Here is a 21,843-nt window from a genome sequence, read left to right on the forward strand (position 1 = left end):
GGGACGACTGCTGATCGCTGGCGGCATTGGCCTCGACTGTGTTAAGGGATTTGGGGCTTCCTCAGGGCAGTCGGCAAATATGCGTCCCGGTGATAATCTCGTCGAGCATGAGGCAGCTGAAGGTTGATTCAAAGTCTGGCGACAATGGTTGACAGTAGTAAAAGCTGACCGCAACGGAAGTTCGCTGATCACAGGCATTAGTTGCGGAAGAGTAGAATCCTGTATGGTTTCACTAAAAGCTGCGTAGAATGTTCAGACAGGAAAACGTCCATACATGGTTGATACTTGCCGGAAAGAAGAGTGCGGAAGCCCTGGCTCCAAACCCAAAACACAGGACCAGGACGGCTGATGATCGAAGGCAGGAAGGGTGCGACTGTGTTGAGTAGATTGGGGGCTTGCTCTGTGCTTGTGGCAATGTGGCAGTTGTGCGTCCTGGTAGGAAGCTAGAGGCGTTAGCGAAGGAAATTTTCTTAGTGCGGCTACCATGAGTCTGGTTCGATGCACGATGAGTAGATGTATGCGGCAGACTGAAAGCGGTGAATGGATCAGGAAACGAAGTGCTTGGAAGAAAACGATACTTGCCTGTAACGGGGGCTCGGAAGATCCCGTCTTCCAACTCAAACGTAGGGCCGGGATGACTGAAGTACGCTGGCTGGGAGGCCTGACTACGATGAGAGAGATTGGGACTTCCTCGAGGCTTGTGGCAGGTATGCATCCCGGGAATAAAGACTGGTTACTCCATCAGCAAAACTTCGTCCGACGAAATATCCAGTGGATCGTCGAATTCCGCAGCAGGCTTCGGGCGCCAAAAATTTTCTTCAATCCTGTCGTCAACGAACTCTGAATAGAACTCCTTTAGGCCATGTAGATGAGGACAGGGCTTTCGCTTTCAATTCGAAATCCACGCCAATTTTGAAGGAAACAAATGACAGTGAACTAATGTCTTTTCCTTTGGCAACTAGTCGAATGACTTTGACATCATCAGTTTCAAGACGCTTTTTCGCTAGAGCGCCTACCTGGTCGGTTGAAACTTCTCTGCAATCCGTGAAAGGTACAACCAAAACTTAGGTTCAACTGTTGAACGGTAGCGATCTCTATCGACGGAGATGGAGTGCTTCCGGTACCAAGTACAAGAGGACGCTTACGTTTGGCATTTTCATCAGCGATAGTGCTGAAAAGTCTTCGACTTCTGGTGAATCCCGGGTTGATTTCTTGACTTGCTTAGAGGACTTAGGAGTAAACGAGTTGGAGTTGATCAATCTGGCAAAATTTGTTTTTATTTCGGCTTTCAATTCGTCCATTATTTCCAGCTTAAGGTTTTGCAAGATGTCGCTGTGAGAATTAAGAGCGTGTACTTGTCCAACTTCGTAGGACGCACGGGTGGTATTACGGAAACGGGTATCATCCATGAGTTTAGTGCACGAGTTGCACATCCAAAAAAGTTGTTTATTTTTTACAACTTCTTCAAAAATATCCGCTGCTGTGCCACAGCATCGAGGGTGAAATATAGCTTTGGAAAAGCCTTGGCACTCAGCTTGTATTTCGACGATATCATTAGCACATGAACTGCATACCAGTGACATTGTGTTTGCGTGAGGCTTTTCGATTTCAAATCAAGAGTCAAGACGTCAGCGTATCGAAAAACTTCACAGATCAGAGGTAAACAAATACGTGGACGAAGAAACAGAAATCGGTTGTATATTTATAAGGTAGCCGAGTGAAGTGTTGTTAGCGAACAGTGACGAGTTATAATCACTTTCTCGCGCGGCACGGACTGCGGTAAAACAATTATGTTCTATGTGTTTTTCGCGGTAATTCACGTTAAAAACGGTAAAACCTTTAATTTGTCGTATTACACTGTGTTATAATGCTCGGGGCGACGCTGGATGCAACATTAAATAAAACACTTTACGCGGTGAAAAACGAAAGCAAAATCAGAAAGTGCTCCGAAACAACAATACAGTGACAGTTAATGTTTAGGGTTCGATATGGTAATGAACCTAGGACCACGCGCGCAGGACATGCGACTTCCGGCTCCGAATCTCCAGGAAATCCAGGAGGAGATCGGCCGGCTGAAGAACAACAAAGCCCCTGGAGTTGACCAACTACCAGGAGAGCTGTTAAAACACGGTGGTGCGGCACTGGCTAGAGCGCTGCACTGGGTGATTACCAAGGTTTGGGAGTATGAGGTTCTGCCGCATGAGTGGATGGAAGGTGTAGGGTGTCCCATCTACAAAAAGGGCGATAAGCTGGATTGTAGCAACTACCGCGCAATCACATTGCTGAACCCCGCCTACAAGGTACTCTCCCAAATTTTATTCCGCCGACTAACACCAATTGCAAGAGAGTTCGTGGAGCAGTACCAGGCGGGATATATGGTTGAACGCTCTACCATAGACCATGTGTTCGCCATACGGGGCCACGCCTCCCCTCGCCCCCCTGATAAATCCAGCCCTGATGGTAATAGAGGTAATAGTTCAATATGCGGATGATCTTACAATCATTGTCGCTGGAAGTAACTTGAATAATGCCAAAACAAAGGCGCAGGCGTGCATGAACAAATTTAAGGATAAAGTTCGAGAATTTAATCTAGAAATTAACTCGGACAAATCCAAGGTGATTCTCTTCGAAGCGGTCAACGTAGACCTGAAAATACAAATTGGTTCAAAGACAATCGAAACTGTTATTAGCTGCAAACACTTAAGGGTATACCTGGACCGCACCAATAGCTTTGGAACCCACACCAGAGAACTTCGTTACAAAATACAGGACCGTATCAACATGCTGAAAGTACTTTCAAGGATAAGACATGGAGGACAACCAGAAACCATGGGATTACTACATAAACCTTTAATCCGCAGTGCCCTCAAGTAAGGCTGCATGGTTTACGGCTGCGCCTGTATGTCAAACAGGGAATAATTGCAGATCATCATCAACCAATGCTGGCGGAAAACTACTGGATGTTCAAGAATTGTCCCCAGGAACTCTTTGGCAGCACTTGCTGGAGAGAGTTCTTTAGATCAACGTCTTGAACAAGCAACATGCAAAGAAATAGTCAAATATGTCCTGATCAACAGTCATGAATCAAGTGACGAAACTGAGAAGACAAAACATTCCAGAAGACAAACTCACATTAGTGAAGCAAACCTATCTTCAACACCAGCACATATTCGATGCCATAATTCCAGACATGACGGTATATCACCATTAATCACTCGAAGTACAGCCCTCGCTATAAGAGGAAATGACTGCCAAGACAAATTGCGGTCCTCAAGTTCTAAAACAAGCATTTGTGTATTTAACAAACACAGACCCCACATTTATACAGACGCTTCAAAAATAGGTGAGGCCTGTGGGGTAGGGGTTTTCTGCAGTAAGAAACTTCCAGAATGACTGCTAAACGCAGAACACATCACATGAGCTGCTGGATTCTGGACACTGATTGACCTGATATAAATGATATGAACACTTTTCGAGACATCGTTCACAATCTAAACGATGTGAAAAAGGAGTTATAAGCAATCCTACGGATGCTTGAGTTTGTGCCCGATAACGGATGATACCCGACTGCGAGACATCAGCAAAATACGCAAACATCCCAACCCACTCTGCATATGGTCTCTGTCACCGGTCCCATCACAACATGGAAAGAAGAAGAAGAAGAAGAGAGATACCCAACAAACAATTAGAGCTGAATAAGCTAGTTTTTTAGCTGAAGAAGCATATTTTTAATGTAATAAGCTTTTTATCAGCTTGCAATGTTTGTTGGGTATCGAGAATGTACTTCGGAGGGACCGAGAAAACCAAATCATAGGGAGAAATAGCGAGATATAGAACATCAAGGTGTAGAGAGTTGACTGAATTTATAATGCCTGAGCAATGCGCTATTACCGCTAGGTGGATTAATCAGAGTTTTTATTTTTGACAGCCAATAGTCAGCCACAGCCAATCGAATCGTCCTGCAAAATAGGAAACTTCGAAATGGCTTACCGCATTTTGTCATACAACAAATAATAAATTTGATTTAAAATAACGATCATTGGGGTGACCATTTTACCTGTTGACGATAAAATAATAATAATAAATTCCCTTTACCCACTTCACACTGTAGCTTAATCTACAACTTTAATTCAAATATAAATATCCGTTTTTCAGCTGCAAAGCGCAAATTTCAGGCCAAATTTATTGATATAGCTAAAACAAAGCAGATCGACGATGATTTTAAAGCCTACATGACTTGCTGCGGGACAGACCAGTCGTGTTGTTACGCTTTTAACAATTTCAATGGAATGCATAACTTTCATGTGCCTTCAATAGAAATGGTTGTCATGCCATTCTCAATAGACAACAGCCAAAAAACAGCAAATGATGATCTCAACAAAAGTGACAAAACTGATACGCAAACGGAGGCTGATAACACTGGTTGTTCATCTGGTTTCTACGATACCTATTCAACGCCAAGCATATCCGGCAGCAATCCAATGATCTGTTATTCCTATGCGGATACAGTAAGTATACTACCTTTTCCATTTATGTATTTTAATAACTTAAATATCTACATCCACAGTTTCCATATGATGCTGCCGCAACCACCTTTTATCCCCAGCCGTATCCCACACAACCTTGTGCTTATGCTTCTAGTATGCCGTGCCCATTTTATGGTCCGATTAATCCAGTTGCCGGTTTGACTTCCAGTTCAGGTAAATTATTTTTCTGTATCCTGCATATTAAGGTGGCTCAAAAAATACTTTCAATTTTTTTGAAGAGGCCGCCCTCTTACTGCGTTCTTTTTGACATGTTGTCATATATGGACAAAATTTCAGCCAAATGTAAATCGGTTAACGTTTAGGCGGTGGTAAACTTCCCGGGTAGAAAAAAATAGCAAAGGAATAACAAATTTTACCAAGAAAATTATTTTGAGCTTTTTAGTGGAATGTCTTCACTTTTCATAAGACAAATTTGTACCACCCCATTTAATTCCACCACTTGATTGTACCTTGACAGAAATTTTACCATCCAAATATGAATAACAGAATAGCATATTTTTTTGAATCTTGCGTTTATTTAGAAGGCTCATTTGCCATTTGGCATTACGGAGCCGAAATAGCAAAATCTGATATTAGTTTGTTTGATATAGGGGAACTGTTCCGTTTTCAATCTCACTGTACATATATTCATCTCATCGCGAAACAAAGAAATACGGCACCAATTTCGTTCCTTCTTTTTGCTAACATGCATGCTCACTGCTGAAAAAAATCACAAAAATAATAAACAAATCAAATACCTTTTCGTTGCTTTGTTTTTCGTAGGACCAATATCGGAGCTATGAGATGAAGTCCAGGAGCAGTAACCCTAGTTGCTAAAATAACGAAAATAATAACAGACATTGTTCGAGCAAATAGCAAAAAAATAACTCATTTTGCTATTATAAGAGCCAACCAATAGCAAAATGTTTGCAGAAAAGGAAATATCAAAATTAGTTATTATTGATATGATGAAAATGCAAATGAAAAAAACGCAACATACTTTATTATGATTGCAAAATGTATTTTTCATTTATTGTTCTGCTGCTCCTTACAATAACATTTAAATAACTAATTTTACTATTATAACAAAATTTGATGTTGGCATGCTATAGTATAAAATACTACTACTACTACTACTAGTACTGCTACTACTACAAACTTTTTTTTTCGCCGAGATCTCAGCAATTTTGGTTTATTTTTCCAAGGTGGGCACCGCCGAGTCTCAGCAAACTTGATTGTTTCTGAGATTTCAGTAAAAGTGACGTTTTGGTTGCTGAGATTCGGCAAATATATTGCTGAAATTCAGTAAAAAAAATATCTTGCCGATATTCAGTCTAAAAATCTACTAAGCTACGGCGGTGCCCGATTTTGGCGAGCTTGAGAAAGAAAATGTTAGTGTGTAGTACTACTTCTACTAGTACTACTACTACCAATACTACTACTTCTACTAGTACTACTATCACTAGTTCTACCACTACTACTTTTTTGATATTTCTTTATGGAAATTTTCATATTTTTTAAATTTCTTTTTATTGATTACTAGCAGACCCGACGACTTATATTGATTTATTCTCTAATTAGTTCTCGAGTTATGAGGAAAGGTCAGTTTCATTTGTATAGGAGCCCTCCTTTCAAAAGGGCAGAAACATATCTTCCAAGACCTCCACATGCCAGATTTGGTTCCATTTGCTTGATTAATTTTCGAGTTATGAAAAAAATGGTGTTTCATTCGTATGAGAGCCCCCCTTTTCGAAGCGGGGAGGGGTCTCGATCCATTCTAAGAACCTTCCCAGGCTCCGAGTCTATAAGGTTCAGACAGACAGAAATTCTAGACCTACATTTGAAAAGGGCGTAACTGCCAAAATGTATTACTTTTGATTCTTTGTCCACATATTTAGCCAAAAATATATGTAGAAGAAGAATCAGAAGGAATAAGATTTGGCTGTTACGTCCTTTTCAAATGTTGGTATAGAATTCATTTTTATGTATATAGATTCTGTTGAAATTTTTTGTTTTTCATTTAATTTTATATTTTTATATTTTTGCTTTGGGGCAAAACCAAAACAAAATATTTTCAATTTCTTATTTCACAAATATGAATCAGTTTATGCCTTGAAAAGGCTAAATGGGTGAACGGTATCCGTTATTTTTGTCGAAAAGGCTAACAAAATCTTTGAAAAAACTAACAAAATCTCAAAAATGATTTATAATAAACCACAAGCGGTGAAAGTCATTTCACGAAAATAATCATTGTTTGCGGTATTATTTACATAAATAGAGAGAACGACTAAAATATTCAAAAGTTTGGTTGACAAAATAACTGCACCTAAAAAACTCAAAAACGTGACAAAGTCGGGTCGCAAACGTTAAAAAATCGAGGTTAGACAAAACTGGGAGTAGTCCAAATCGGGGTGGGACAAATTCGGTTCGATACTGTACATACAACCTTCACCCTCTTTCCCTCATAAAGAGGGGATGTCCTTTGCAGCATTTCTGCATTCTGTAGTCTATTTCCGTGAAATTTTCTCATAACTTACTGAAGAAAGTTGACCACCGTTTTACCGTTCATGCCATCGAGGATTGTGTGATGTGACTCAAACAATAACACACAAATGCTTCAAATACCCACACCTTACTTGCTGCATACAACTTTGACCTCATAGACACTTTTCCGACATCTTTCAGCTAAGGTATAAACTATCTGTATATGTCGTAACATGCACTATTAGCGTGGGGTTAAGTACGTGTCCACAGTAAATTCGCTACAGAAAATTTAATTTGCAACAATCACCCTTGAAAACTACGTCGCTTTAATATTGATACATTTGAAAGGAAAAATATGTTGTATTTGAACTCATAAAAAATGAAGAAAATAGTGTTCGACATTTGACTTGTGAATATGCCTAATACCGCGTACATTCTGAAGACGATTCCAAATACCGCGCAGAAAATTGCCTAATACCGTGGCCCATCAAACAAGCTTAAATGATAAACTTAAGATCACATTTACAATAAAACATGTTAATATCATCTTCCAAACTTAGACGTACATGTTCATGATAGAATTAGAGACAAAAGTATAGATTTGATAGTTCCGTTAGGATACGACAGGCACGAAGTATGTTTTTATAGAAGTTGATTTGAAAGCGGCAATATTTGTGACGGTATAAATCTCACGACGTAACGGCCAATTGAATCATATACAAATTTCAATTGAACTATTAGATCATACTGAAGAAAAATGTAATTTAAAATTACTATTTTACACAGTTATTTAGGGAAAAGTGGGGCAAGATGGCCACCCTAAGTGGTAATCTTTAGAATAGTGTAGAATAGTGAAACTCCTTCGAATTCTGCTTGTCCATGAAACACCTTTATGATGACTTGCCTTTGACATAAGTATCAATAAACATTGATTAATAACGTTTCAGTATCTTATAAACTGGGGTGGCATTGCGCATCTCGATTCGAACGTAATTTTATCGAGTCGAACATGTTTGGTATTACGGCTTTCGATTCGATCTCGAAAACGACTCATCGTTCGAGTATGCTTGAGGAGGTACAAGAATAACGAGATGTTTTGGCATTATGGATACTCGATAGCTGAGACGAGACCTGCAAAGAGGAAAAAATGTAACTTCAGCTGCTGCCAGTCAACTGCTGTCACGAACTGTCAGGTGCAACCAGCAGCTTTTTGAGTGAAAGTATTGGTATCCCAAATAAAATATTCCACATCATTTTTGTTTTACCAAGACTTTTTTACTTTAACGAGTATTCCAAACCTTCCGTTGAGCTTGTTAATAATCAGTAATAAACCTGTGTTTTGTTCCCGGTATAAAAATCCTTATGAAAATGAATTAACTATTTCGTGAATCGGATACACTTTTATTGTGCTCAGAAGGGTCCACCCGGGGCTTAGGTGAAACAGTCAAGTAAACAGTTGAAACTCGATGGTCAACTGTGATGAAAAGAAGAACAAGTGTCAAAACAAGAGAAAAGAAGCAGCGTCTTTGCAGGTCTCGTCTCAGCTCGATAGCACACTGAAAAACGACTCAAGTCGAATGAAAAACACTCGTCACCTTTCTAGCTTTCGAATGTTGTTCGAGAGTCATTTCTTACTTAAAGTTTTTAATTATATTTGTTATTATTTCTCTACGGGAAGAGAATAAATGTTTCATTATTGTATCTTGAAGGAACTAATGTCATTATTATACCTACTTTTATAGTTTCCTGACAATATGCAATCTCTAATTATCCCGAAATCCGCGTAAAAACGACTTTAACAAAAATCTTTTTTTTTGTAGTTTTCACGTATTTCTTGACGATTTCGAAAAAACCGATGAAGAAAATCTGCGTAAAAACGTGTATATTCTAAAATCTTTGTTAAAATAGTTGAGTTAAATAACAAAAAACGCGCAAGAGATAACCCAAGTGCATTTAAATAAAACACATGGAAACATCAAAGTAACACAAGTAACCACCAAGCATTAATTATTGCATGTAATCAATCACAGATCAGCATAATAAATGCTATTTGCATTAGATCAGTTTTAACGATTGAAAGATGAATTTATTCATCAACTGTCAAGCAACGATACAGTAGTTCAGCATCACGAATGCAGCGATGCATTACTTATGTTTTATTTCAACATGTCAAGGTAATGAAGCATTATTTCGGTCGTAAAAGGGCCTTTTCCACTTTAAGTCAACTTTAATGGCTGTATTATTTGCAAGCATATATAGCTCCATGGTTACTTGGGAATTTATTATCAAATCCTTCTTTATGGCCCGTTTACATATTCGCTAGTTCTAGCATACAATTCACTATCCGACAATACTAGCGCAAAATTAGCGTAATATGAACAGGAATTGTCATTTGCTAATAGTGGGCCATTGGCTTTAAATTATTTAGCTCAAAATTTGATCTGTGGCATACGACCCGTTTACATATTCGCTAGTTCTAGCGGACAATGCACTCCGACAATATTATAGATCCAGTTGAAAACCGAACTGAACTCTCGCGACCAGTGGCGCCGGGAATGGGTGGGACAAGTAGGATATGTCCTACGCATGAATTTTCCTGGGTAGGACAGTGAAAGCATTGTCCTATCCATGATTATGGTAAGAACATATGAGTCATTTGCTGGGAAAAATTGTGTGTTAGCAAAAGGTGATTTTAAAGTTGATCAGAATCTAAAAAAAATCATAAAGGTTTCAGGGATCCTAAAGCAATAGACTACCGTCGTCGGGGGTAACAATATTGGTCTGGAGGGAGAGAATGGGTCAACGCCTTCACCGAGGTCGTAAAACAAAATCGTTCAAAAAAATCTGTTATAATTTAGTTTTCTTGCTCTCAGATACTACAAGCATTCTATGTAGTTGAAACAGTGACCCATTCTTATCCCCATTTTACCCATTGCCAACCCGACAACGGTATTAATTATTCCTTAGGACTTCCGGCAATTTATAATCCCGAAAGCACTCGATGATGTCCAAACTTTACTTCTTTTACCTAACAATAAAGGTTTCCAGAATTCTTGACATCTGCAAATGCTAATGTTGATATGAAATCCTAGAAGTAAGCAATAATTGAACCATTAAATATTTTTTCGAATTTCTGTGATCAATGACTGCTGGAAGCTTGTAGAGATATTCGATAATCGTAACAACTTCAAGATGTATGGCATGCGTCTTGGAAAAGCAATATTTTTTCTTTAAAATCGAGGAAAATTTTTCATATCGTGTGAGTATTCTTGCCACAATCACTATTCAAGTGCTAATTATTTTCAGAATTAACTGTCATAGATTTTAATAGAAATAGATTTTATATCAATATGGGACAGTTATACTTCCAGCGATATATAAACACACCCAAATCGGAGACAAGCTCGGTGGACTACAGGCTATCGTTTCTGCCTATAAGCAGAAGGTCATGGTTTCGATCGCGGGGCGTCACTTGCCTATTCTGTATGTCAGTTCTTTCTGTGTTTCACGTTCCACCAAAACGATTTCTACTGTTATAGCTCCAAAACCTCCCGAGGCACCTTTAGGAAGTCATAGAGTTCTCTGCTCCTCTCTTAAGTATAGATGTCCAATTTTCACAAGAACGTGGCCAGGACAGATCTCGACTGCTGGAGAGTTCCTAAGAGATAGTGATTAGTTCAAAATCAATATCTGTGATAACGGATGGAAGTGATGCTACTGTCATACAGTAGTCTAGGGCTGTAACATCTACGAATCTATGCGAAGCGAATCGATTAATGCTAATGCTAATACCAGAACTCTTGCCCAAATCGGCATTTCATGTTTGTCCTACCCACGACTCGGAACGTGGATGCGCCTCTGCTCGCGACAATCGCATTTTCTCCCATTTCCGAATGTCGCAACTGCATCGCGAGTGGTGCGCATGATGGCGCACGGCTACGGCAAAGATGCGCACTACTCGCGATGCAGTTGCGAAATCTGGAAATGAGAGAAATGCGATTGCCGCGAGAATTCAGTTCGGTTTTCAACTGGATCTACAATACTAGCACGATATTAGCACAATGTAAACAGTAATTGTCTCCGTTAATAAGAGTTTACATTATGCTAATTTAGCGCTAGAATTGTCGGATAATGCATTGTCCTCTAAAACTAGATAATATATAAACGGGCCAATAAAACATAAAACTTATAATTTGTGTCGTAACAATATCTCAATCTACAAAACATATCGTATCGGCATAATGTTTCAATCGGTTGCAACTGCTCAATAAATAATATTCCTTTTTATAGTCATTGAGCACAACTTGCTTATTTATAAATTAACCGCCAATTCATGCCCTGAAGGATGCTTTTCCAACAGGCAACATGCTACACGCAGATGAAATTACTCTTTTTCTCTCTGTTTACTCACATTCGCCATGCGCTGAAGGTTGTCTCTCCAGCGGGCGGCACACTAAACACGGAGACAGCTATCTCTTATTCTCTCTGTTTACATTTCGTTTGACAGAAAATACTAGATTGAACTAGTACAGCACCATTCGAAATCTTGTACTGCGACTGAATGAAGTCGAACGAAATACATAATGCCGCAATTTTTTCGAAACGAATGCAAAAACGTACGAATCGAGTGATTCGATTCGAGATGCACAATGCCACCCCTGGTTTTAAATATATTATTATTATATATATTTTATATTTATATTTATAATATGAGGCGACATGGCCACACCCTCGGGGCAAGACGAGCGAGGAGCAACAATTATAATTACAGTGTGCTGAATTTATTTAGAATGGGTGACACCAGGGCCAGATTTTGCCGGAAGGGGGCCCCGAGACCGACAGCTTGTGGGGGCCCCAAAATGTACAAAAAAGGTTGGTTTTGGTACATAAGATTTGTGGGGGCCTGGGGCAGAAAGATGCAGAGAACTCTACGACCTCTCATAGGTGTCACGGGAGGTTTTGGGATTGTGTGGGAGGTTATAACAGTAGGAATCGAACCGTCTAAGACGAATTAAGTACTGTCCATTTAATTCCACTAGTAAATTTTCGTTATCTTTGCAGATACGTATTTCGACCACAACTGTGTGGTCGTCTTCAGTGTCTCGTACTTGACTCGACTTCCAAGTCTAAAGTCTAAATATAATTCTTACAATACCTTCCCCTTTAATGATAATGATTCGATATGTTTGAAACACTTCTACTGATTTCACTTAACTTCAATCTTATCTAATCCTATACCGTAGGGCATCGAAATCCGTACACTTAAGCACCTTAGTATATGAAAAAGTCATTAGAAAATAGGAATCGAATGTAAATAAAACGTTTATGATTGACACTGGCGCATGAAGCCTTCTACTTTTGAAGTGTTTCACATTTACTCATTAAAAATACGAAAACATGATAAAATAATGAATTAAATCAATCATTCTGACTCGAAATCCGTCCACCGTGGACGGATTTCGAATCAAAGGATTAAAATCCGTACAGCTATATCTTAACTAAATATCTAAATTGAAACAACCTGATTGACTAAACTACCACTGTAAATTTGTATTCCGCTTATCTTATGTAATGATTTGCAATTAGCAATTAAAACACAGGTACTTTTGGTGCCGAAAACAAAATGGCGGCACAAACTCCGCGTTTGGTGGGTGGAGATTTGTTTTTGATTTTTGTGGTTTTAATTTCAAAGCCTTTTTACCAATTCTATGCCCTAAAAACTTACTGTCAAGTATCTGAACAGGATAAGATTAGAAATTATTATAGAATTATAGAATTATTTCTACATTATTTACCTTTAACCTCTTTTAATTTATTGATATCTCATGAAGTGGACGGATTTCGGTGCTGTACGGATTTCGGTCCCGCACGGTATTCGAGCTCATATTATAGTTCACAACATAATTACTTTGAAAATACGAACATATCATCGTTCTTCTTTTTTCGAATGCGAGAGGATCGCCTTAATTCACTTTGTGTACTCATCGGATCAGTGGCAGCTATTCGTTTCGATGACGGGAAGTCCGAATTTAGTACCCGAGGATGTATTTCATTTTTGAGCGGTGGTGGTGCCGGAAAACCCAGGAAAGGAGGTTCATCCTCTGACTCCAATCGTCTCCTTTTCGTTCCACGCCTGGCTTCGGGTTCTTCCTCTTTCCGAAGCGCCACTCTACGCCGCCTTTCGTCATGACGGACCAGTCTAATCTGCCCCTTGTGGGCCGAGATTAGATGACTCCCCAACGAGATCTGGAAGATATTGGTAGAAATCTTTTTAATGAAAATTGCTTCTAGCCAACGCTCAGTACTAGTCATTTTGTTATTTCTATAATAAACCTTATCCCCCGTTATTAATTTTGAAAAAGGGTCGCTTACTTTGAGAATTGACTGAGTAGCGGGACCTTGGGTTTTCTCTTTTCCAACTATTTCAAATACCTTTGTAGGGGGTATTAATTGTTTTCTATATGACTTTTTGGGGTTCACCAAGTCAATAGCAGTTTTTGGTTTATACTTGAATATTCTTTCTGATGGGAATTCTCCATCTTTCAAGCATGTGTTACGATGATTAAACAAAAAGAAATTGAGCCTATCTAAGATATCAAGGTGTCGCATGTTCGGATCCAACATAATTTTTTTTAAAACATCTTTTGTTACCCTTACTAAACGTTCGGCTTGGCCATTACTTTGCGGATGATAAGGTGGACTTTTCATTACACAAATACCTTGTCTTTCTAGGAATTGGATAAAACTATGCGAACTAAATGGGGGACCATTGTCTGTAACTACTACATCTGGAAAGCCGAACCTTGCAAAAAAACTGGAAAATTGTTTAATAACTTTTTCTGCGTCAGTTCCACTTTTCATCCAAATTATTTCCAGCCATTTTGAAAAACTGTCGATGATAAGCAGAAATGTTTGACGCTCAAAGAAGAAAAAGTCAGCATGGACCCTACTGAAAGGCCTGGACGTAGGGATCCACTCCGAAGTAAAATTTTGTCCTGACCCTACTGCCATTTTTTGACAAATGTTACATGCACTCAAATAGTTTTCTAGGTCATTATTGATACCAACCCAGAACACGCTCCGCCTCGCCAATTGTTTCATTTTTACCAGTCCTACGTGATTGGCATGCAATACTTTAAGGATTTGTTGATGCACAGATTTAGGGATTACCACTCTCTCTTGGAACATTAGGCATCCATCAACAATCTCCAAGTCGTGATTCTGTGAATATATGTCCTTCAATTCTTTATCGACCCGACCCCCTTTATGTCACATGACTTATCCCAAACAAATCGTTTGTCCTTTTTTAGTAAACTATAAAGTGGATTAAGGGTTGAAGAAAGGTTTCTTAAAAATCTTCCATAATAATTTATTAATCCAAGGAAGGCTTTTAACTGGGTAACGTTTTGTGGTACTCTAGCTTCTTGGATTGTTGCTACTTTTTCAGGGTTTGGTAAAAGCCCTTTGTCTGAAATAATGTGTCCTAAATAGGGTAAACTGCTAACAAAAAACTTGCATTTACTAAAGTTTACTTTTATATTTGCTCGAGATAAACGATCTAATACTTCAAGCAACTTTTTGTAACATTCTTCATTATTTCTCCCAGCAATCAGCACGTCGTCTAAGTAGCAATACACATAGTCTAAATCCTTCAATATTGTTTCCATCACTTGCTGGAAGATGGCCGCACTAGAGGAGGCCCCTTGAGGGAGCCTGTTGTATGTATACAACCCTTTTATAGTATTGATAACGACGAATTTTCTAGAGTTTTCGGAAAGGTTTAATTGTGTATAAGCATTAGACAAATCTAATGAGCAAAAAACTTTACAATTCGCTAGTGACGCAAACAAATCCTGGGCAGTTGGCAAAGGATAAGTGTTTGGGATTAGGACTTTATTAATGGAGACCTTGCAGTCTATCACTAATCTCAAACTCTCATCCTTTTTTACCACGACTACTATTGGAGAAGCCCAAAGGCTGGTTTTAATAGGAGTAATAATTCCATCTTTTTGCATGTCATCTAACAGGGCCAGTAACCTTCCTCTCAAACGATACGGCACATCGTATGCTTTCTTGAAGATTGGTTTATCCTCACGGAGAACCAAATCCGCTTCAAATCCGGTAATAGGTGAAGAAATATTTCCATCAAAAATGTTACAATACTTTGCTTGAATTTCTTTCACAAGTAGCTCGTCTTTTGTCGTAATGCCATTAATAGAAAAAACACTGCAGAATTTCTGTCTCCAGCCATCACAAAAGGCATCCAACCAATCTCTACCGAGCAAAGGTACGAAATGGTGGATGGTATTCAATACCACGAGCTCCATATGAGCCATTTTATTATTGAGCGACACATGTACTGTTGCAACTCCAAAAATCTGTAAGGACGAACCATTCACCACTACCAGCTTACGCTGGCTGGTTTTAATGGGAAATTTTTTAAAATTTTCTATAAATTTTGTTTTGCTGATTACAGACACAGCTGAGCCACTATCGGCCTCCATTTTCAAAGTCTTGCCCTCAATTACAACATCGAGGAGACAAGGTTCACTAATTTGGTTAATTGATTTGATCATCATGCATTGGTAATCTCCTGTCGATTCGTTATCAGTGTCGTATTAAACCCTCAATCGCTTGAAATAATCGTGAACGTTCTCCGAATCGGAATCCCGATCTGAGCTGACCTGGACGAAATTCACACTGCCCTTTTGGTTGTTTTTGAAACGGTAACAGTTTTTCTGTAATGTCCTTTTTGCTTACAAAAGAAACAAATGAAATTTGCATATCTTCCTTTTCCTGGTGATCTGCGACCGTAATTAGAACTGGCTCTGTCATTTTGATCAAACCTATCTCGATTTGCACTCCGCGACCTATCATTTCTTCTATATGCATCGTACCGCCTCTCATACCTCGCCTCTCGACGACCTAATCTGAACCTAACAGAATTCACGGTCTCTGCATTAATCGCCATAGCTCTAGACGAAACAAGATCACGATTTTTGATAAGTTTTTCCGCCGTTTTCAAAAGCAAATTCTCCTCATTTAACAACTGTCGCTGAAGTTCTTTATCGTATACACCATAAATCAATTGGTCGCGAATCGCCGAGTCTCGAAACTCACCATAGTCGCACTGCTCCGCAAGCAATTTAACCGCCAGAATATAATTTTCGCCGGATTCCGACGGGCTTTGCATTCGACACCGGAATTTGTATCGTAGAACAACCTCGGATTCAACCCTATCAAATCGCTCTTTCAGTTTTTTCGTTATTTCGGCATAGCTTAACGTTTTTAAATCTGTTGCTGGATAGAGCAGTTTCAATTCATTGAATACAGTCATGCCACACAAATTCATAAAAAGATCCTTTTTCTTATCATCTGCAATGGCGTTTACAGAAAAAAAATATTCAAAATGTTCCACATAATTGGAAAAAGATGTATTTGGTACATAAGGATCTACCGTCCCGATCAACGCCATGTCTGTTGTAATAGAAATTCTTATCAAAGCATACAATACAAAGTGCCAAACAAAAAAAAAATAAGAAAAATGTCCTACCTTGCAATATGGCCACTTAATCCTTTGGCGCCAAATCCGTTGCCGATGCCCTCTATGAGCTTTCGTGGTCCAATTCTCCGGAAGCACCGAATGTGCCCGAGAAACCTTCCGTCACAGCCAGAAATACCGTCGGCAGCGCAATACGTACCCGTCCCAGGGTTTGTCAATCGCTCTCCACTCTATTGATATGCCAAAACCGTGTCGCTTCAACAGCGCCAGACACCGGGTTGCACTACGGCGTCGCAATTCGACCGGCTAACAAAGACACAATAGTAATAGCAAATAATTAAACAATAGCTTCTTTCTAATTAACTTCAATGTTCTACTATTTAAACCGAAAACAAATCCAGAAAGCTTCTACCGCACTTGAACACTTCCACTCACCTTGATTTGTACACTAGCGAGCCCGGTTCGTCGCAATTCCGACCATCAACGGTTCCGTATTTCCAGCTCCGGCTAGTCTCAGCAAACACTTTTATTCGGTATAATTTACGCGCACTTCTTTTTTATATTTTTCCTCGTCGCCACTGAAAGTTTCTCACCGATAAATAAAACAACTTCTCGCTTTGACAGTCGTCCTTCTAAGAGAACGCAATGTATTTTGCTCTGGGTTTTATGCTTATCACCACTGTTCTACACTCCTCAATCTTCCTCTTCTTTCTGACAGCTTATGCAGCTGATGGGGTTCGGTCCCTAGTGTCGAATACTTTAAAGTCTAAATATAATTCTTACATACAGGAAGTACGTTGATAGTCTGTTTGCAAAAATCGCAGAAATGATATCGTACTCGTATGTGCTGAACGACTTAATGAAGACGTTTTGTATATTTGTTTATAAATTTAATATTTAGAAATCTCCCAACAGAAGTTCCTTTTTGGCGAAATACTGGAATAATACATAACGCAATATGTAATTCATTTGGATGATTCTTCCCTAGTTATCCTACTCATTCAATGTCGTAGATATCTAAAAATGGGCTCAATTAAATAATAGAATTAAATATCATTGGAAAATTAAGTTTTATTAGACTTGGAAATATAACCCTAATAAAGCGTTTTGCTTAGCGGATGAATAGTTTGACTGGTCGAGGCCTACATTTTTCTTATTTATTATCAGACTAAGGCCGGAGTGGCCTGTGCTGCACATAAAAGTCTTCTCCATTCAGCTCGGTCCATGGCTGCACTTCGCCACGAATTCTTTAACCACCTCGATTTCGTCACCGCCGATAGAAACTCGTGGTCGAGGCATACATTATTACATTTATTTTTTGACGCCCATACGTCACAAATACCCACAACAATTATTTGCAAATATTCTCTGCTATATATATATATATATATATATATATATATATATATATATATATATATATATATATATATATATATATATATATATATATATATATATATATATATATATATAATGTGTATTTGCACATTTCATCAAATAATTCGATGTGTACGACAGACAGTCACTCTATTATTCATCAATTTGGATAAAATCCACGGTATTAGGCAATGCGCGGAATTATGGCAGGTCACGGTACACCGATGGCCCAAAACAATTCATGCTCCTTTCAATTCGTTTGTCCTAAATGGACGAGATTCTTTCTTCATCACAAGTTTGTTTTGAAACAATTTTTTATCTGGAGGTGGAAAAACAAACGTCCGTCGGAGGTATATGTTTCGTTTTGATTGAAGATTGAAAAATATAATTTTTGAATCGTTTCTTGGTATGAGCAGACTAATGACCAAACACGTCTGGGCTGTTTGATTTTTTTTCTGTAATTTAAGAATCGGAAGATCCTATAAAATCCTATGCAAAAAATTGAGATCATGTCTTTTCCTTTGTCGCAGCCTTTTATGTATTTTGTGAGGATTGTAAAGCTTCTCTAACCTTCGGGCGACGGTCTATATCGATAAAAATAAAATCACTATAATACAAACATTGTATCTTAGAATAACAATATTGGCCTTTATTTATTCTTTTCTAGCATTAACTACGACCAGATACAATGAGGGAGTTCCAAATTTCAATGCTCCTCAGAGCATTGTCCCGAATGGAAGTGATATGCCGCGTAAGTATCAATCGCGTTACATTGAAAATCATATGCTATAATCAGGCTATAACTATAACTAATCCTTCGTATATAAATTCTCGAAGTCTAATTTCATCACAAAATCTAAACAGAATGACATTATTTTCTTTTTCCAAATAAATTTTACTTTTTATTAGTTCATAATTCTTCACGTAGAGATTAGGAAACTACAATAGAATTTGCATAACATTGTAAAATGCCGTTACTTCTCAATAATCGCATATTGTTAGCCGTTGAAAAGAAAATTCAGCAAGACGAGACTGATACATTTTTGATTAAAACCAGTTCACGTAGAAGTGCAACACTCTTTCATTGATTGAAGTGTACTGATGGGATAATGTCGATTTCCGATGTGAATAATGTCGTTTTAGTGATGCTGCACTTTCAAAATATCTGCACTACAAACACAAATATTTTCAATGCAGTTGCAATCAGATTCATCATCGCTAACTCTAGATCAACATTTGAAAAGGGCGTAACAGCCAAAATTGATTCCTTCTGATTCTTTGTCCACAGTTATAGCTATATATTTAGATGAAGAATCAGAAGGAATATATTTTGGATGTTCCGCCCTTTTCAAATGTTGGTCTAGAACTTTTAAACGTTTTTCTGTATGCATTCTTCTTGCTTGGACCCATTCACAAATAATATAACGCAACAATTATCGTAGTTTTTTCTATACTACGAAGCAAATATTTAAAAACAACTGTCTACCACCCCTCGCCCCTTTGATATTTATTTTTTATTAACCTATATCGGAGACCAGTAGGACATAATTTTAATTAAATATTTGTAACGACCTTTAAAGTGTTATAAAATTAGTATGGGCTGTAACGTTCTGAGTCCAACAGATACAGTCTAATCTCCCAAAGTGTTATGTAATTTGCGAATGGGCTTCTTCCCGTATCCTGATGAAACAATCAAATTTATACTTTCGCCTATTTCTCAAAAATGTGCATCTTAGTTTAATAAATTACATTAGCATTCCCATAACATTGTAATAACAAAAATGTGCTTTATTATACTTTTAGTAAACGATTTGGTGACTGTTAGATATTTTTACAATCTTGGTATTGAATATTTTCGTCAAAATCAATTTCGCATGCTGCCGCCCCCCGTGCCGATATCCGTTGAAATGGGACATACGCCTTCTGGCATCGAAGAGCCTTTAAACAGCGAAGAGATTGATGTAAAAGATCTTGAAAATGATTTTGAAAGAAAATTGAACGTTTCTTCAAGCAGTAACACACAAAGTATAAACGATTATCCAGCCAGATCTCGAGGAGCAACGTTTGGAACGATACGGAATGAAAATTGCTCAAGCTCTCAGCGTAAGCAAATATATAACTCAAAGCATTTTAACAAAAAAACACAAGAGCATAAAACATCGCGCTCCAGAACGGCCACTTCGGAACATTCAAATTCATCCAGATTATCACCCATATTAAGTAGTAAACATTCAACTAAAAAAGTTAATGTGGATGACAACAGTTGTCAAGATTCAATGCAAGTATGTATAATAATGCTTGATGAAACAGATCTACAATGAAATTACTTGTGTTTCATAATTACTTGTTGCAGACATATTCCTATGGTCCGACGCATCCTGCCATCAACCCATATCCAGTTGGAGTACCACTATATGCATTCGATTCCGTCAACATAGATCCTATGATGACGCCTCAAGGGACTTGCTACGTACCGACTTACGTAGTGCATCCTTACGCAACTCTCATGACGCCATCATCAGCAACTGGGATTGTAGCACAACCCCACAACCCGGAAATGGTAATGCATGAAAATTTACCAGCTAGTCCCGAAGATACAGTCCCTGAAGGTCAAAGTGCCCAGTACGGCACGCTTTATTCACCTATGATATTTGGACAACCACAAACTCCTCAGGTATGTGAAGGTAGATCAATGCACTGATAGTCTAGATACTTGTACAATCTCAAGTAAGGTGGTACGTATACTTAATGGAAAAATAACACGCAAAAAATAGTTCCCTGCATACTATATTTATCGTATATTATTCGGTAATTTTTAACAAAACGTAACGACAACAAAATTTCCTCTTTACTCTATGAGCCGTTCGCAGATAAATCTTCTCTCGTGGGCTTTTTAATTCAACTCTACCCAATGAGGCATGTTATAAGGCAGAATCAGCTGTTTTTCTCGTGTATTGTATCATATGTATTGACAATCAGCGGGAGTGGTTCAAAACAGCTGAGCTGAGTCAAATCACTTATTCTATCTGTTTTATTTTTCCGTTAGTATGGCCGTATAACTTAGTTTTCGTACGATGTTCAATACATGTTGCTAAATTATTAATGCAATGGTATGCATTCTAAGCATAAAATACAGTACTGACCCGATTTTGTCACTCCCCGATTTTGTCTACCCCCGATTTTGTCTACCCCCGATTTTATCACGTTTTCGACCCGATTTTATCACGTCCCGATTTTGTCACGTTTTCGACCCGATTTTGTCACCCCAAAAAAAATTGTCATTCTTTTTATTTTCGTAAATAATACCAAAAACAACATTGATTTTCATGAAATAACTTTCACCGTCTGTAGTTTATTACGAACGACTTCTGAGTTCTGAGTACCTGGGAAATATTCTGTAAGCAATTTCGACAAGAAATAACGGGTACCGTTCACGCATTTGACCTTTCCAAGGCATAAAATGATTCATATTTGAGGAATGAATTAAAAAAAAATGAAAATATTTTTTTTCCAATTTTGTCACATACCCTGTTTTATCACCCCAAAATTCACCAGGGGGGTGACAAAATCGGGATATTACAGGCCTGGTAGCGAGTCACTTTTTAGTGACTTGGTCACTATTTTGAGCCTAGTCACTAAAAAGTCACTATTTGTATCCAAAAGTCACTAAAGTCACTATTTTTCGGAAAATGGTCACTAAAGTCACTATTTTTGCATTGCCTGTAAAAAAGTCCAAAAAAATATGCACCACAAAAGTTCCAAGTGTGTAGTGAAAATCGTGAGGTTATTTTCGATTCATGTCGACTATGATCTTTGAGGATCTATGTCTTTTTCTTCGCGAATAGAATTTGTTAAAATGCGAGAGGTTGACCTCGAGTATAGAGTACATATTTGAGGAGTATTGGAATTTGGACCACGTCTGTTGGTGAGCTGTTATACCTTCCGGTGACA

General features: G+C 38.3%; 1 protein-coding gene and 1 long non-coding RNA gene across 5 annotated transcripts in view; one reads left to right on the forward strand and one right to left on the reverse strand.

The window, feature by feature from the left end:
* LOC134205268 (protein ovarian tumor locus-like) overlaps window positions 1-21,843 on the forward strand; it is a 69,834-nt gene that overhangs the window by 44,557 nt on the left and 3,434 nt on the right. For all 4 annotated transcript variants that reach the window (XM_062680364.1, XM_062680365.1, XM_062680362.1 and 1 more), the window contains exons 8-12: window positions 4,156-4,508; window positions 4,568-4,700; window positions 18,560-18,643; window positions 19,696-20,174; window positions 20,246-20,566. In XM_062680364.1, the coding sequence (XP_062536348.1) occupies window positions 4,156-4,508; window positions 4,568-4,700; window positions 18,560-18,643; window positions 19,696-20,174; window positions 20,246-20,566 (1,370 nt within the window). The remainder of the gene's footprint in view (window positions 1-4,155; window positions 4,509-4,567; window positions 4,701-18,559; window positions 18,644-19,695; window positions 20,175-20,245; window positions 20,567-21,843) is intronic.
* LOC134207429 (uncharacterized) lies at window positions 12,889-17,166 on the reverse strand. Its single transcript, XR_009978368.1, has 3 exons — window positions 16,948-17,166; window positions 16,564-16,818; window positions 12,889-13,256 (listed from the first exon to the last, which is right to left on the reverse strand). It is a non-coding gene; the product is annotated as an uncharacterized LOC134207429 (long non-coding RNA).

This window comes from Armigeres subalbatus, chromosome 1 (assembly GCF_024139115.2).
Source record: "Armigeres subalbatus isolate Guangzhou_Male chromosome 1, GZ_Asu_2, whole genome shotgun sequence".
NCBI lineage: Eukaryota > Metazoa > Arthropoda > Insecta > Diptera > Culicidae > Armigeres > Armigeres subalbatus.